The 16,599-nt window shown below is 40.0% G+C and overlaps 2 protein-coding genes across 2 annotated transcripts in view; one reads left to right on the top strand and one right to left on the bottom strand.

Moving 5' to 3' along the window:
• The window catches only part of LOC139117571 (dnaJ homolog subfamily A member 1-like), an 88,566-nt gene that overhangs the window by 65,998 nt on the left and 5,969 nt on the right, over positions 1-16,599 (bottom strand). The window lies entirely within an intron of this gene.
• On the top strand, positions 14,262-15,166 carry LOC139117576 (zinc finger protein 862-like). Its single transcript, XM_070680810.1, has 3 exons — positions 14,262-14,411; positions 14,524-14,694; positions 14,913-15,166. Exons 1-3 carry the CDS (start codon positions 14,370-14,372, stop codon positions 15,066-15,068), a joined length of 369 nt encoding a protein of 122 aa, XP_070536911.1. The 5' UTR covers positions 14,262-14,369; the 3' UTR covers positions 15,069-15,166.

Raw genomic sequence — 16,599 nt, forward strand, 5'->3', positions numbered from 1 at the left:
TGTACACTTGAAGTTTAGCAAGCGAAGCTCGGACAGCGCACAGCATATCAATGGCGCATGGGTCAGGGGTCATCATCAAAGACGTCAGTGTGTATTCACAGCAAGCTTGCCATGGATCGCGGAACTCACGGATCATAAATCCAAATGTTCACGTCTATTATGCAAACAGAACCGTAAAATATCAAATATATACCCTTTTGACATGGAGAAACGTTTTTGTTTCACTGACGATCAAGTTAAATGCTCAAATATCGCGACAAGACTTTGCGTATTTATTTGCACGATGTGAATGCGGAACTAGGCCGACTCGGCGGACGAGCGAGCGCCTTCTCTGAAAGTCTGTATACGATGTCACGTCACAATACACCTCGGTTCGTGATACACTGAAAATTGTCGCAAATTTATATTTAAGGAAGCCAATTCACACAAGTTTCTAACGCCAGTAAAGGTATTTTCTTGTTGGCAGCAATACACCATGAACATTTTCGCTATTCAGGAGTGCCTTACTCGCTCTACGTTCTAAAAAATGCCATGTGTGTGCTTTTGACCATACATGTACTTGCCACTACCTTCCTTTCCAAATTCACGGTCGACTTTCCTACATTGATCATAATCTTTCTTTCCATTTCATAGCTTTACTTGCGCTTAGAATGTGTGTTGTAGGGGTGGTTCCCCCCCCCCCCAAATTGGTGGAGCAGCCAAAGTCAAAAAGGAAAGTTTGCCGTTTTTGCTTAGTTTCACCGTCACTACGATCCTTCAGTGTTGACGATGACATGGCTGTCACAGCACGGAGTTATCTGTAGGCACAGGTACATGCGGTGGCCCAAAACTACCTGTTCTCCGCATTCAAAGTCTGCGTCGCATTCAATTGTTTTTCTCTCACATATGTCTCCGCATTCAAAGTCTGCGTTGCATTCAATTGTTTTTCTCTCACATATGTCTCCGCATTCAAAGTCTGCGTCGCAATCAAATGTTTTTCTCTCACATAAGCTTATGTCTCCGCATTCAAAGTCTGCGTCGCAATCAAATGTTTTTCTCTCACATATGTCTCCGCATTCAAAGTCTGCGTCGCATTCAATTGTTTTTCTCTCACATATGTCTCCGCATTCAAAGTCTGCGTCGCAATCAAATGTTTTTCTCTCACATATGTCTCCGCATTCAAAGTCTGCGTCGCAATCAAATGTTTTCTCTCACATATGTCTCCGCATTCAAAGTCTGCGTCGCATTCAATTGTTTCTCTCCTAGATGGGCGTCGCAGTCAGTGATTTTGTCACCAACACATGAGGCGCTGGCAAGTTTTTGTGAGCGTGACCCTCGCTCCATGACCCATGATTGCATCCGGAAAAAGTATCACTCTTTTAGTGTTCGTGATCGCGAAAAGCTCATTGATTTCGAAGGTAAGTGACAAAGTTATTCATTGTATTGTAAGCTTATGGGGTTAATGATCTAGCCACCGTCTAGCCCTGGATGTATTGGCAGTTGTGGGACGGGCTGCCGTTTTACATTCGGACGCTCATGTGGGACCCATTATGATGCGCCCATACTGGTGAGCAGCGTACCCTCTTGGCTAGATCATTAACCCCATAAGCTTACAATACAATAAATTACATTTTGCTGAGATGCTAAGTCAGAGTTTTGTAGAGGGACCGTGGTCCATGGATGTCACGTACAAAAATACATCCGCGATCTGTCCGGTGCGTGTCCATTTTCAAAAATATCTGAGCCATCACGCATGCACTGTGTTGAAAGAGGGTCAGTAGTACACTCTACGACTAAACCAGGCACTGAGATGCCAGAATGTGAAACGAGAAAACCTTGTTCCAAAATGACCTATAAGTCGCGAAAGTGTCCAGACTGCAAACTGCATGCCCTGTCCGATCGGGCATTTCCAAGCAAATATGGCTACCGCTAAGCCCGAATCTGCCTCTGTAGTCATCGTGTAAAATACAATTCTAGGTTTCGGTGAATTAAAGCAGGCGGCTTTATCCGACCGGGAAATATGACGACAGAAGTTCTAAACATTTATACAGGTCCTGTATTGTATTACGATGTACCGTCCCTCCACAGTTTGTAGAAAGTTAAAAGCATAACATTTTTACCTATATCGATGCGATACATACTATAGAACTAAATCTGAGACGCTTTCTGTCAGTTTTGGGATGCTGGTCTTCACAGCAACTTGCGTCTATCGGCTTTAAAAAACGTTAAAAATTTTCGGAGTTAGACTCGTGTCGATATACTGTCTCCTGTGTGAACGTCCTTTGACCCGAACTGCGACCTTTGTTTCATGACGAGTCAAACATACATTGAAATGTAAATGTACCAAAATTTACAAATTGAAGTGACTTGACTGAACTTATTTCGTGGTCAACATGTATTTGACGTTCAGAAGTGACAGATAATAAACGTGAATAATTCCATTTTGTCGAATTGAAAGCCCTCTGTGGGACCGTGGTTCGACAACATGTATTTGACGTTCAGAAGTGACAGTATTCGATGTGGAGGGAATGTCGTCGCCCGAGCGACTGTCTGTCACAAAATAAAACAACACTGAAGACCTGTGGTGACGTAATAGACTTCACTGTGATATACTAATAACGTTCAGAGTGGGAGTACGATTTTGAACACACCGCACCGAGCATATGTTACTGAGTTTGATTTGATCAACGTAAAACACGACATGAAAAAGAAATATTTTTCTGCAGCAAATAGTTGGGGCAGGAAACATTTGAAATTCGGTTCGTAAGGTGTCGACTCGAACGGAAAATACTATCAGAAACTGGCACAATGTTTTAGTTTTCGTCAAAGTTGGGGTGGAACAGTTTTAGAACATCGGACTTTTTTGGCATGGTATTGTCTGACGTTATCACAAAAAAGACGTGATATTTTTTCAAGATTTTTGGCCCCAATTTCATTGGGAGTGCATGGGAACAATTTTGAATATTGGACCTTATCGAGTATTACCTCATATGTAAAATATAAGCAGAAGCCGTATTTTTTTCGGTAATATTGCTTTCAGATGGTTGTAATGACCCGGGAAACAAATTTTAATGTTTGACTTCATCATGAAGCACCGGTGGCGATGAAAAATTACGTGGCGTCACTGTAGTTTGTATGATTGCGTTGGCAGTATGATGATCATGACTTTCTCTACATCGACTACCATGTTGTCCATTAAATATTTTTCGTACAGAATATCCGAGGAACGTATCAAAACTTCATGGAGATTTTCCTATCGCAACTTAGATAATGGTTCGACCAACATGTACTGTCGCGCAACCTTTCACCCTCTGTAAACATCGGCATGATCGGCAAGAAACAAAAAGTCGAGCGCTGTCGCCCAAAACGAATATTTTGTTTTCATGTCTGTTGAGAAAATTCAAGTTATTACTAACGAACATGGTCAGTTTACTCCACTCACATTATTCATTTTATTTGTGACACAAATAGTGATAATTGGCTAGAAAAAATGCTGATAGAGACGTTCGGCTTGTGAAATCATTGAAATTTACGAGGACAGGTTTACGAAGCAGAACCTCAGTCGCGATTTTTGTGCTTCTCAGTTCAATCGTTCCGTACTTCGAAAGGAAAAACCAAACCATATAAGAGTATGCGTCTTGTAGAATTTTGGTCTTTCCAGGCGTCACACAAAACAACCTCACCTGCATGTACATACCGGTAATATCATTGTGATAGACAGACCGTGATTACTGTATATCGAGAAAGTATGACGCGCTACAGGGGATAAGCAACGAAACGTTATTTCTGACCTCCTTGCATGGCATAAACATGATAATGTGAACCGAAAATAAGTGTCATGATTACGATTAGGCATGAAAAAGAGGAAGAAAGCCGTGAAACTGTCACAGAAGTTCAGCATTTTTAGTTCTAAATCGTCTTTTTGACAATTGAAAAAAAGAATATGAGCTCGTATAGACTAGAGTGATTCAAGTTAACAGGCATTCACTTCTGCCATGATAAATCGTCTTCCTGTCATAAAGTACACATTTTGAAAAATAGAAAACAGATCGAGAATTTTTATTGTTGTGTTGACTTGTCTTCTACGATGCGTTACGGTCATGGCAACAACTTACGTGTACATATCGTCACCATCACAGCCTCAGTCAGTTTCTTCAACACCACTTCTCACGACCAGTGATGTCATCTTTATTTGAGAAATTCGATAATTTTCTATCGGACTCGAACTTCACAGCACACCAAGTCAGAGAAACAATTTCACAGTAACAGATCATGCATTGTACGTAAAGAGTTTTCACTTTACCCCCGGCCTAAAATCGTACTAGTATTAGTAAATGACACTAAACGTCGCAACTCCCACCCAATCAGCAATGGGTCAAAGTTTGGCTGAGCCGATAAGGACAAAACCCAGCACTACAGTAGTCACTTGTACGTCCACTTGTTGCAATTTTTGTCCACAAGAATGAAACTCCAACTTACATTCATATGCAACAGTGTTCAACTCAGCCATAATTCAAGGTCAAGGTGTGAATGTGCCTCACATTGCAACAATGCCCGCACAGTGACGATGCGCGAATCGTGCCCGCACAGTGCCGGCACAGTGCACTTTATCTGCCCGCATACTGCTGGCAATGATGCTCGTTTCGTGCGCGCACAATGCACTTTTTATGCGGGCATTGTTCCCGCACCAGTGACGGGTTCTGCGTGGACTGTACTGTAGCAACATTTTAGTCAACTAGTCATGATATACATGCGGTACTATTGATTTGTGAGTTATTTCGTTACAATTTTATTCATACTGTATGTGTTACAAATAGGATCTCCTGACACATAAGGTCGGGGATGCACAGAGATAAAGCATTACTTCTCAAGTTGAATGAAGGACAGCGCGCGGACAGACAAAGTGATGACGTCATAGTGCAATTTTTGATTCGCAAGTTTGGCTAACTTTTGCTAAAATCTTCTTGCCAAATGCTACTTTTTTCTCGCATTTGTGATTTGGCGTGCGGGCAGCGGAAACACTGCATGGCTCCAACGTCATGTATACAGATCTCGAAATGCCCAACTTGGACATGCAATGATCTAAACACGCGACAGTACCGTACCTTTTTGTATCTGATGTTTGTCTCAACCAATCGTACGATTCGAGCCACTGATCGAAATCACTGTTCCTGACCTTCGGATCCTTACAAGTATATTGGTGGCAATGGCAGTTGCCTATAGTAAAGTGTAGATGCTTTGACTGAGTGCCCGCTGGCAAAGATGCAAAACCGAGCCTTTCGTTGAGTATACTCTGTGTTCATGTTTAAAATGGCCGTTGTCTGTATGATCGGTAGCTTAACACATTTCATGCTTTTTGAATTGAAGTTCCATCCGTCTTAGCCGATGTTCATTGGCACTACGGCCGGCTCATCTATTCTCCTCGGCAAAGACGAGCGTGACACCGGGTGCTTTGCACCCAATAACCCTGCCTCATCATGTGTAGAACACCTACATGTAAAGCGTCACCATGGAATGAGAATAGTCTAACCATTTCACACATTTAGATGATGGAATAAACCTTTTAATCATCTGGCACGTCGTGTTATCGCCACATTAGAACCGTTTTACACTTGATAAGCTCGCTAAAATAAAAGTGACAAAATCGCCGCCGAGAAACAATAGGTCTTCAGCCACATTTACTAAAGAGTATCAGCAGACATGAAACAGGATCGCCATAAAAATAAAGGATCAGCATGAAAAATAAAGGATCAGGGCCAATCCTAGCTGACATGAAAATGCGAAATGACTCTCAATATTGTTATCACCTGGTATAATCATCAATGTACAGAGCATGTTTTGCCAACTGTGTTCAGTAAATATCCCTAATTAGGAAAGTTCATTAACCCTTTTCCTGCCAACTCGGTGAAAATCCGCTCGAAATTCGGTGTAGCCAGAATGTAAGCACTGGTGACCGTTTTTCTACCAACTCGGTGGAAATCGGGCCCTTTTTGGGTACCCCCTTTCCTGCCAAGTCGACGGCACTACGTTTTGCTATCCCCCACAGTAAGTGAGGCTACCCACAATTCTCCTTGATCTGTACACACGGAGATCACTCACTGAACTGAAGCAAATTTCTTCTGTACACAGAACAACTCGGTCCATATTTCAAAATTCTGATAGTTCTGATAATCATAATTTTCTGATTTCTCTTTGTGAATAATGAGAAGATCAACCCCTTTTCCACGGAGGAGATAGCAATTTTGTAATTTTGTCGACATAGATTTTTGACAGCCATACACAATATTTCCAAGGAAACTAATGGAATAAGTTGCATCTGTGTTGGCAAAAGAAAGGGTATTGATTTTTTTTAATGTTCGTAACAAAGGAAATTTGCATGTTTAACAGGTGGCATGATGAGACCATCTTAGTTGCTGATAACTTTATCTTGACACGTGTGCATTTTTAGCATCTCCAAACATTGACTTCTCATTCAATTTACTCTTGAATTTTAAACATAATCAATAATTTTGGAACATAGTTTTAACAAATAATCCTGAAATTAAATTGTAAGTTAAAAATTGTTAAGAAACTGATAAAATTGAAAAAGCCTTTAGCAAAAAATGTCTGAGTGAACAAATCAAGGGGAATTGTGGGTAGCCTCACTTACTGTGTCCCCTGTGCGTTTAGGGGTCATCCGAGGACAGGTTTTCTGACAAGGAACGCCTTTTCCCCTGGAAATGGGTTCGCAGGGAGTCGATAGACAGGGAAAGGTGCAGAAACCTGTCTGCCAGTCCCCCACACCCGAGGGGGGCTGTTTTTTTTACCGCTTTTTAGCAGACTTGGCAGGATAGCATGGTGACGTTTTCTGGCGGAGTTGGACGTACTTGGCTGCCTGGCACTATACAGATTGCTGCCGAACTTGACCAACTCGGCAATGCTAATCTAGAAGGCTACCTCTTGCAAACGACTTGGCAGATGGTGCCAATGGTGCGAGACGAAAGTCACTTATTCAGTTGTGCGTGACTGAAAATGAGAACGTATTTTTGACGGGACGGCTCGACTTGTTCCTCCGATGGAACGGATATGAACGACTCGGAAATACCATTACAAACTGGTGTCCGACGTATTAAGCTGGGCTTCAGCTCTGCAAGTTCAAGCCAGGTAACGTCCTTCCCTGCCTTGGCCGTGCCATTCAATGGACGTGGCTTTGGATTTTTAATTTATTCCGTCGTCCGAAGTATTGGCTCTGGTTTTCAAGGCAAACGTATCCTCTTGCTGACGCATTGGTAACTACGTACGCTGTTTGCATACAGAGAATTCAAAAGGGGACATGAAGTCAATGCTACGGGGATACTGCCTACACTTAGCAGGGACTGCCTTCGTTATGCAAACCAGCTAGCTGTACAATGGCCGCCAAGGCATGTGGAGACATCGATGGCTAGAACAATGGAAGCATACATGTATTGCGTTGTACCGTGCATCGCAAAAATGAGACTGACAACTTGGGTGTAGTGACTGGTTATCACTGGTTAGCTGCAGCCCAAGCCATGACGGTACAAACCCGGACCTGACTGAGGACCGCTCGATTAAGTCGGTAATGAACGGTAACACTCGTAAGCCAACTCCCAAACGAGCTGGCTAAACTACGTGGAAGCTGTGCTTCAATGGCTCAGCCATGTTGTTGATATAACGGCAAAAACGTAGTTTTTGTGCTACACTGTCAAGTTGTTGAAGGTACGTATTCAATTGACCCTACCCTGGGGAAACAGGACAGGTTTACCGGTGCTGCCGCACCCCTAGCACGACCCCCAGGGTCTCTGACTAACAGACGAGTGAGGTGATGTTTGTGCCTAGCGGACGTGTGCAATACTGAAGGAGTTTATTTCCGAAAAAATAAGCATGAAACGGCAAAAATACCGTCAATGACGCTGTACCTTCTCTAATGTGTGGCCAGGTCAGGTAATTGGTTGTTGGTATGGAGTTATTGGTAAATAGTTGATGATGTAGGGGCATGAGGTGAGATATGGACCCAAAGAACCCAAAAGATGATTAAATACATCAATCAAAAAAAATTCTAAGCTACAGTATAAACTGCCTAAAGATAGTTCAGTGTGGAAAAAAGGTTAAATAATTCAGAAATAAGAATTAACAGTCCAAAATAGTAATGACGCACTTCCCTACTGACCTGAGTGAATGCGAAATACACAACCTGGCATCTATAAATTAAATGTATACCAAGTGATCATTTTAAGTCACGTTTAACTGTTTTAAGGGATATTCCAAAGAGTCCTGTGGAAATGATGAAAAACACTTATCTGGTCTTGTGTTTGTAAAACCTCATGGCTGATAATTGTCATAGTATTCAAAAGAAATTGAAAGTGAAGAAATTACTGTTTTTAATAGGCATATTTTCCTTGAAATACATGACCGTGTAAAGAATATGTGCTAAAAGTGTTTAAGAGTAAATTTCTTTTCAAAAAATAATTTAATCTGTGACCAAAGGATTTTTGTTCTTTGAGTTTACAAATTCAAACATTGAAATTTGTTCAATCATCTTGTGCAGTGCAAAATTTATAAAATGACTGAAAAATAAAAAAATTGGCAGAATTACAGTCTTTGTGATGTAAAATCATGGGTTGACATCACGATAATTGTTAATCTGTTCGAAGTACTTTCTATAATTTAAAAAAGAAAAGTTCATGCAGAAACGGTAACATATATTGTCAGCAATGTAGTGTTAATTTTGACTTTACATCAAAATATGCCTTTGCTGGATACCAAATATGTAGGGCGAAATATTAAAATCAGCCGTGTTCAGCAAAATCCACACAACAGCATTGATCCTTTTCTAATTTGATTTGATTTGCTTATGTTATCATTGTATGACAGTCAGTACAATATGGAACTTGAACACAACACAGTGAATAAGTATGCTGTAAATGAAATGGTGTGGCTGCATCCACATGCAGCAATAGGAGTGCCTTTGTCTCTCACCCCTCATTTCCAACCTGTCCCATCCCTGAAAAAATAGTTTGGTCTTATATTTATAATGTTAATAATTTCTGTATTTGTTAAAATGTGCGCATCTCAAAAACTTTTGATCATAAACATTTTCATTGTTTTTTATAGCTGACCAATCAGTTAACCGGTTTATTTGAATATTTGCGCATTTTTCCACAGTATTTGACATTTCCTGAATACCTTCTTATTCAGTTTGTCATTTTCTAAAAGTTTAAATGCTCCATTGTGTGGTCAAGCTTTCCACAAGCATCAAATGTGGTACTTCATATAGGAAGGTCTGCCTCTAGAGGGCGGGCATCATGAACAGTGTTTGTTGGTTAATTTCTCCACGTAAACTTCTGATTGTACTGTAAACATTGAACATGGCCGACGTCCGATTTTCCTGTCTAAAACTTTCACTCATTTTCGTTCATATGACTCTGAAACTCCAGGAAACGATTGGGAAGAAAGGGTTATCTTGAAATATTGAGGTACTCGCCGATATTTTGCAAAATTAAATGAGAAAAAATGCAAGGAAAATGCCGACAGGCTTACACAATGACAGTTTTCAGACTCAGAGGCATACATGTATGATCATCTCTGCAGATTATGCAACAGGCCCAGATCACGTGAGGCCATGAGGGGATATCCACGCAACTCAGTACCAAACACTAGCGCTCACTGAGTGAGCAAACACAAAGTGAGTACCCCTAACGTCAGCTCAGTAGTCTGTAATAGATTGTAGTCAACTAAGAAACCTTGGAGAAAGGCTTAACACTGTGGCTATGCCGCTAAGTCCCTTTTGATTTTGTCATAGCTCAAAATCGTTCTCCCACACCTCAACCTGAGCCATGAACACCCCCACCAGTTTATGATATGACCCATCACAATGGCATAACGTCAACGGATCTTGACAGACGGAAGTCTTGACAGACGGAAGTTCTTGACAGCAGCATATTGGTTTTCAACTCTAATACCTTCTCTGTCTATAAATAGACACGAGAAGAAAAATTGAATTATAGCTTGAATTTAATCTCTGAATAAAGACGACCAATCCATACAATTTTTAGTCAAGCTCATCGGTAAAAATTCAACTGATGTGGGTCTAGTACATGTATGCACTGTGATTAAGCCATAGCAGCACGCAAAAACACAAACCTTTCAAAGATAAAAGTAAAAAATATAGCAATGAAATTTGTTGTACTAGTCATGAGTGAAATTCCTAAAATAACAAGTCATTGTTAATGACATAGTCCCCGCTTGCATTTCATGTTGTACATATATGCAATGGGAGAGATTATGATGGATTGGTGGCATGGTGGTGGGGTTGTTGGATGTGGGTTATATAATTTTTTGGGGAGCTTGTATGAGCTTTGACAATTTTGTTTCACATTTGTTTGTAATGAATTGAAAACCAGATTCTCTATTGATGTCAGCATGTATAAATGATGTGGAAGTTTTGAATTCTTTACGCAAATTATGATAGTCAGGCTATGAAGAGAAACAGATGTAATTTCGAAAGGTACATGTACGGTTTCAAGTGGTTCGTCTGTTATTGTGCAAACCAAATGTTGTAAATGATTACCAAGCAGCGTGCGAAATTAACGCTGGTCCGAGACCAACAGTATCCCCGACGGACCAGCAGTTTTTCCAGACCACTGGTCCTTCGGACCTGCGCAAAATTCACACAATAAATTTTGAAAACTGAATTTGTTTGGCTATGTATCCAAATATTTGTCAGTTCGATCCCCGCTTGCATGAGTATTTTTCCTAGTTTTGCTACTGCAGTACGTAACGAATCACCAACCCTCCGGACAGAGAAAGACAGCCGCGACAGCTGAAACATTTTTAAATAATGCACACAATTGGCCGATTTTACGGGCAGGCTATTATTTTGACCAATCACAATTCTTGATACTAACAAAGTTTGTTAGAAAGATCATAGGTCTTGCAAGTCTGCTGTCACACGTGCGCAACCTGACTACGCTGTTGCGGATCGCCCTACCAATATGTGGCGTTTTTTGACGGGTGTGAGCCCTCCAAGAAGAATACAAAAACAAACGACAAGGAGAAGGAACAGTCACGAAGGGAATATGAGGTCAAAGAAATAATCTGTGCAGTTCCGATAACCCGACCTACCCTATTTTTTTACCTGCCGACCCTAAACTGTCTCATCTATGTAAACACGGAAGTAAAAAAAAGAAAGACAAAACCCGTAAAATCAAGTGTTCGTTACCTGGCATTTGAGTTTTGCTTGAACGAGGATGTCTCTTATGTTTTTATTCCTTTTATATGTGTGATACGTTTTTTCTGGAAATGTTGTGGCCAGTGTTTGATCGCCCCGAACCCCTGAAAAGTGCATATTTTAAAATAAAAATATTATGGAAAAAATCCCTGCCAACCATGTTATCGAAACAGCACAGTTTATTTTATTTTTTTGCCTGATCGAGAAAGACGAAAACCGTGATCTTTTCAGCATGCATGAGTTCCATATAGAATAAATGAATGAATGAATGAATGAATGCTGAGAATGAGTTCCGCGAATGGTTGTTATTTGATAAGTCAAAGATGTATGTACTGCATGCCATGCCGACGAGCATACAGTGATCTCTCTGCCCATAAGGTAGTCGCATATCTTGTAAGTCTGCTGTCTCAACTTATTCTAAGGGTCCGTTTGTGGTTGGCACTAACAACTTTAGATACTTGAATTTAGCCTCAGTCAGTCAGAGGTTCATAAAATCGCCGTGGAACACGCTTAGAACCGCAATGCGCCACAGCTGAGGTAACACTGCAAAAAATGAACAGTGCGGTCTTCACAACACTCTGCTATCTCAGTATCTGTTCCGTAATGCCCATGCCATATGTATGAATAACCGTCCATCAAAAGACTTTGTCTGGATGGCTTGCACTGGACGTAAAAAGGAGTTGCTGACAGATGCGGCATGCCGTGACAGTCATTGCATCTACATCTACTCAGGAACATGAAACTGTGCAAAAGGAGGCAGATGCTACAAATGCAATTGCTAATGAATGTGCTGATCAGCACACTGATGTAGAATCAGACTATGAATCTAACTTTGAGGTTGGAGACTCTAGCTGCTCTGAGAATGATGATGCCCATGATCTGTTTGAAATAGCTGATGGTGTAAATGAAAACTGGAGACTTGTTCCCATGCAGTAGAGATATGAGATGAAAACTGAAAGACTGTTTATTTGAAATGAAAACTCAGGCTATTTCCCATGTTAATTGGAATGAGGACAGAAATAATTTTTCTCATATTAATTTGATATGAAAACTGAAAGACTTTCCTCATGTTTATTTGAAATGAAACCTGAGACTTTTTCCCATGTTAATTTTGGAATGAACTATATAAACTTTTCCCATAGGGATCTGGTTCTTGGTGATACCTACCTCCAGTCATGGCATATATTACTGAGCAAAAAAAAATTAAATTTTAAAATACATATTTGTTCATTTATTTTTATCAATATTATATAACAACATCAGAGTAGGAGAGACTGATAATGTACCATGTTATCAACTATTTTGAATTGAAAGTACATTTTTGAATGGGTTTTTGTAGTTTTTTGTTGGACCAACATACATCCAGAAGGACCAGCAGATTCCCTTTGCTATTGGTCCTTCGGACCAGCATGCATTTCAAGTTAATTTCACACACTGTTACCAAGCCCAGTCAAAGAGTCAACAATAACTAGCATCGCATGTCCATTGTAGTGTAGATATCTTCATCATTTCTGCTATGAGAATCAAATACATAGAAAAAACCATTCTGCTTAGATAATGACATGCCATATTCTTTGATGATAAGGATTGCCTGTGTGGATGTCTGAAAAGCAGTGTGGAGAGCAGAGTACAATGTATAAATGATATTATCGATTATACAGAAGTTATCCCCAAAATAACCCAACATGGATGAGGTTGGATCACAAGCAAAATACCACTGTCCAAATGAAAAGCTTGTTTCAAATCTGTTGCCTGTGGCGCTTGTGTTTACAAAATGTTAGGCGATCACGTGGTATGGAGCACAAGGAGTGATGATATCACTAGCCACGCGAGAGCGGGATTTTAAATGTGATCACTGTAACAACAGGGACGGAGAGCGTCGTAATTAATGCATATTTATATCCAACTTACGCACATGTGTATCTGTTTTGATTGTGATGTACGTCCAGTGTTCGTTTGAATCTGGAGTGCTATTTGTTCAAACTCTTTTTTTTCTGCTGCTTGAGTATGAGAATGCTTTTTACGTTTCAAGTGGTGATGCATTAGGTCTGAGTAAAAAAGAGGTACATGTAATTTAGGCGCGGTGCATTAGCCGGACCCGGCATCAGCAGTCGGTGCATCGCCCGAGCCAACACCAGGGCCCGAAACGACTGTCACCGCGTCAAAAAGCCCGAAACGTCAAGCATTTTTCCACCAACTATTCATTACCAAAGTTTAAAACTAGTGCATTCATAATTCGGTCAGTTTGCTTTGTCATTTATCGGTGAACAAGTCAACTAGTTCAATGTAAAGGTGACGATGCGATGCATGTATTTTCTGATGCACAGGGAATTGCCTAACACCACTAACTTCATCCATGTTCTGGAACTGGCAAAGTCCCTTGGGTATTCGTCCCTTGGTACTCTCAGCAGTGACGACCACAACTATAATTACACTTCAGAGAGAACCGTTCAAGAAATGGTTTATTGCATAGGTAAGTAGGTCTGCTGATTTTTGCAAAGTTCCGAATTCTAGGCAATGTATTGTAATATTGAAGAACGTTGCACAGAGTAAGAAATTTGTTTCAACACGGTTGTTTCAAGAAAGGATCAGTGTTTGACATAGCAACAGCATGACACTCAGTAAAATTACTGTACTAAAAATTACCCTATGTTTCTAAAGGTTATCTGATAAGTGACTTTCATTTACTTTTGTTTTTCAGGCAAAGTCATTCGTGACGACATTTTAGAGAACATGAAGAGGAGTAACTTTCATTCGCTGTTAATAGATGAAATTACTGATGTGGAAAGCAATTGATTATCTATTCCAAGTTCATCTTGACGTCTGGGAAGTCAGTTGTGTCCTTCTTGGGAATCAAAGAAGTATGTGAACAGTATTTGATCAAGCGGTGAGCAGATGTGTTCAATGACTTTAAAACAAAATGTCTATAATACTATGGTTTTGATTGACTTCACTTGATTGATTTTCCTGAATAGTTATTTCAGGTGACACAAAATATTGAGCTGTTCATTACATGTGTTGATACCAAGCTTTTATTTTCAATTTTTAGGTTGGTGATGGCAGAGCAGACACCATTGCAGAGTCTGTGAAAGAGTTTTCTTCAGAGAATGGTATTGTGTTGAGAGATCGGCTATCTGCTTTGGGCAGTGATGGTGCACCTGTTATGGTAGGACAGAAAGGAGGGGTTGCTACGAAACTAAAAGAAGTGAGTGAAATTTTGAGTTATGAGGATGTTGTGATTTTGTAAGTTTTTGTAATAAGTGCTTTAAATCATGACAATAGTAATAATTAATGCGCTTGTTCTATTTTATTTGCAGGTGTCTGATATACTGCTGTCACATCACTGTATCGCTCACAGGTTAGCTCTTGCTGTTGGACAAGCTGTGAACAAGGTAGATTACATCAAGAAGTTCAACGACACACTAGATGTACTGTTCAGGTTTTATGAGAAGTCACCTGTGAGAGCAAGTGCATTGAAGCAAATCCAGGTAACGATCTCTGATTATATGAAAACAACTTACAACTGTTGACTAGTATACATGAGCATAGAACATTGAAATACAGTACCGTTACAAGTGTCTTTCGATAATATGAGGCTAGGTACCAGTCCGTGAATTACGATGATGGACTTCTGTTATGATGTTACAATATAATATGTCACAATCAAAATTAATTACTCTTGACTTTTTTCATTCTGATTTTATAGGTCTCTATGGAAAATCCAGTCTTAAAGCCAGAGCAAGCTAAAGCTGTGAGGTGGTTATCCCATGAAAATGCCTGCAACACACTGCGAGAGATTTACCCAGCGTCCTGGTTAGTCTGCAAAGAGAGGCTGCTTAGAGAAATGACCCAAAGGCATTAGGCCTGTCCAAGTTTATTGAGAACTGGAAGTTCATCACAACACTATTGATGATGTGTGACATTTTACCTCATCTCGCCACTTTTTCAAAATATTTTCAGGTAACTACTACAAGTAACTTGTATAATGAAAAAAAAACTGTTGGCCTCTTTTTTTTCTTCAGTGTTTAATATCATGTTACAAACAGGTTTCAATAAAAATGTTTTCTGTTTATTTTTTAGACATCATCACTTGACTTTTGTGAAGTCAGAGACCATATCAAAACCACCTTGGCAGTACTTGATGCAAGGCTGATGATATCAGGCGAACATTTCAGAGAAGCAGAGGAATTTATTCGGAATCTGAACAAATGAATTTTCCATTTCTTTCAAAGTAAGTTCAAAGGGCAAGAGGATCTCAGCATGTTTAAAAGAACAGTAAGTGTTTCTAAGTGTCTTTTCTTGTAGATCCTAGTCCTAAATTCCAAGCTCATGGTTTTATTTGAGTTTTAGTGAGTAATCTTTATTTCTGATAACGGTGACCTCAACCATCTACTCCCATTGTATTTTACCCAACAGATACATGACAAATTCATCATTGCTGTGAGCGAGAACATAAAAGCCCGGTTTCCTGATGTGACTGTCTTAGAAGCATTTTCCTCGCTTAACCCGAGAACCATCCCAGACATTGAACTTTGCGAGATATTGGACACCAATGGACAGGAAAACTTGGATGCGAGTAAAATCCAACAATCATGAATAATTTGTGAACAGTGTAACCACATACAATGTAATCCTAAATGGAGGGGGGGGGGGGGATGAAGGAACATTTCCATGAATATTCTTGAAATTTGAAATATTGCACAGTCACTTTTTAATCATGTGCTTTCTACCTCCATTTTATTCTAGGTGCATACAGAACACTACAGCAATGTTGTTGATGAGGCTGCTTCTAGACAGGAATGGTCTTGCCTGCTACCAACTCTGCATAGGAAGAGAGATGTCATGTCATTTGAGGAATCCCTTAGGCTGCTGCACAGTATGTGGTTTATCCAATGATGCAACTCGATTCGTACACACAGAGATCACCATTCTACCACCGAGGGCGCCATTACAAATATGACTAAAGCTGTCCCAAAATAGCCCCCAGCTGGAAATTGAGGTCAAATGCGTACGCATGACTTTTATCCTCGTTCGCAGTTACGTCAATGTGATAGCCCGAAAGACGTACATTTTTCAGTTTTTTTCCGGATCTTTATAGCATTTTTCTATCCAAAGATCCATATCATTGAAAATTGTCATTAAGTTTTCATTTTTTTGCCCTTTTGGGGATATTTTTAGCTATCTCTTCTCTGGTTTTTTATAAATGATGCCTGGAAGAGTGCATACGCCATTGCCATGCTTGGTCTGAGTAAAATTATGTTCCCAGATTTTTATTTGACCGATATTTGGAAATTTCAGCACAATTATTTAGTAAAAAATGAGAATTTTGGCTATTTCTCGATTACAAACGTGGATTTTGAGAAATGATCAACATTAAATTTTCGTGCAACTAA

This window comes from Ptychodera flava, chromosome 18 (assembly GCF_041260155.1).
Source record: "Ptychodera flava strain L36383 chromosome 18, AS_Pfla_20210202, whole genome shotgun sequence".
Classification (NCBI taxonomy): Eukaryota; Metazoa; Hemichordata; class Enteropneusta; family Ptychoderidae; genus Ptychodera; species Ptychodera flava.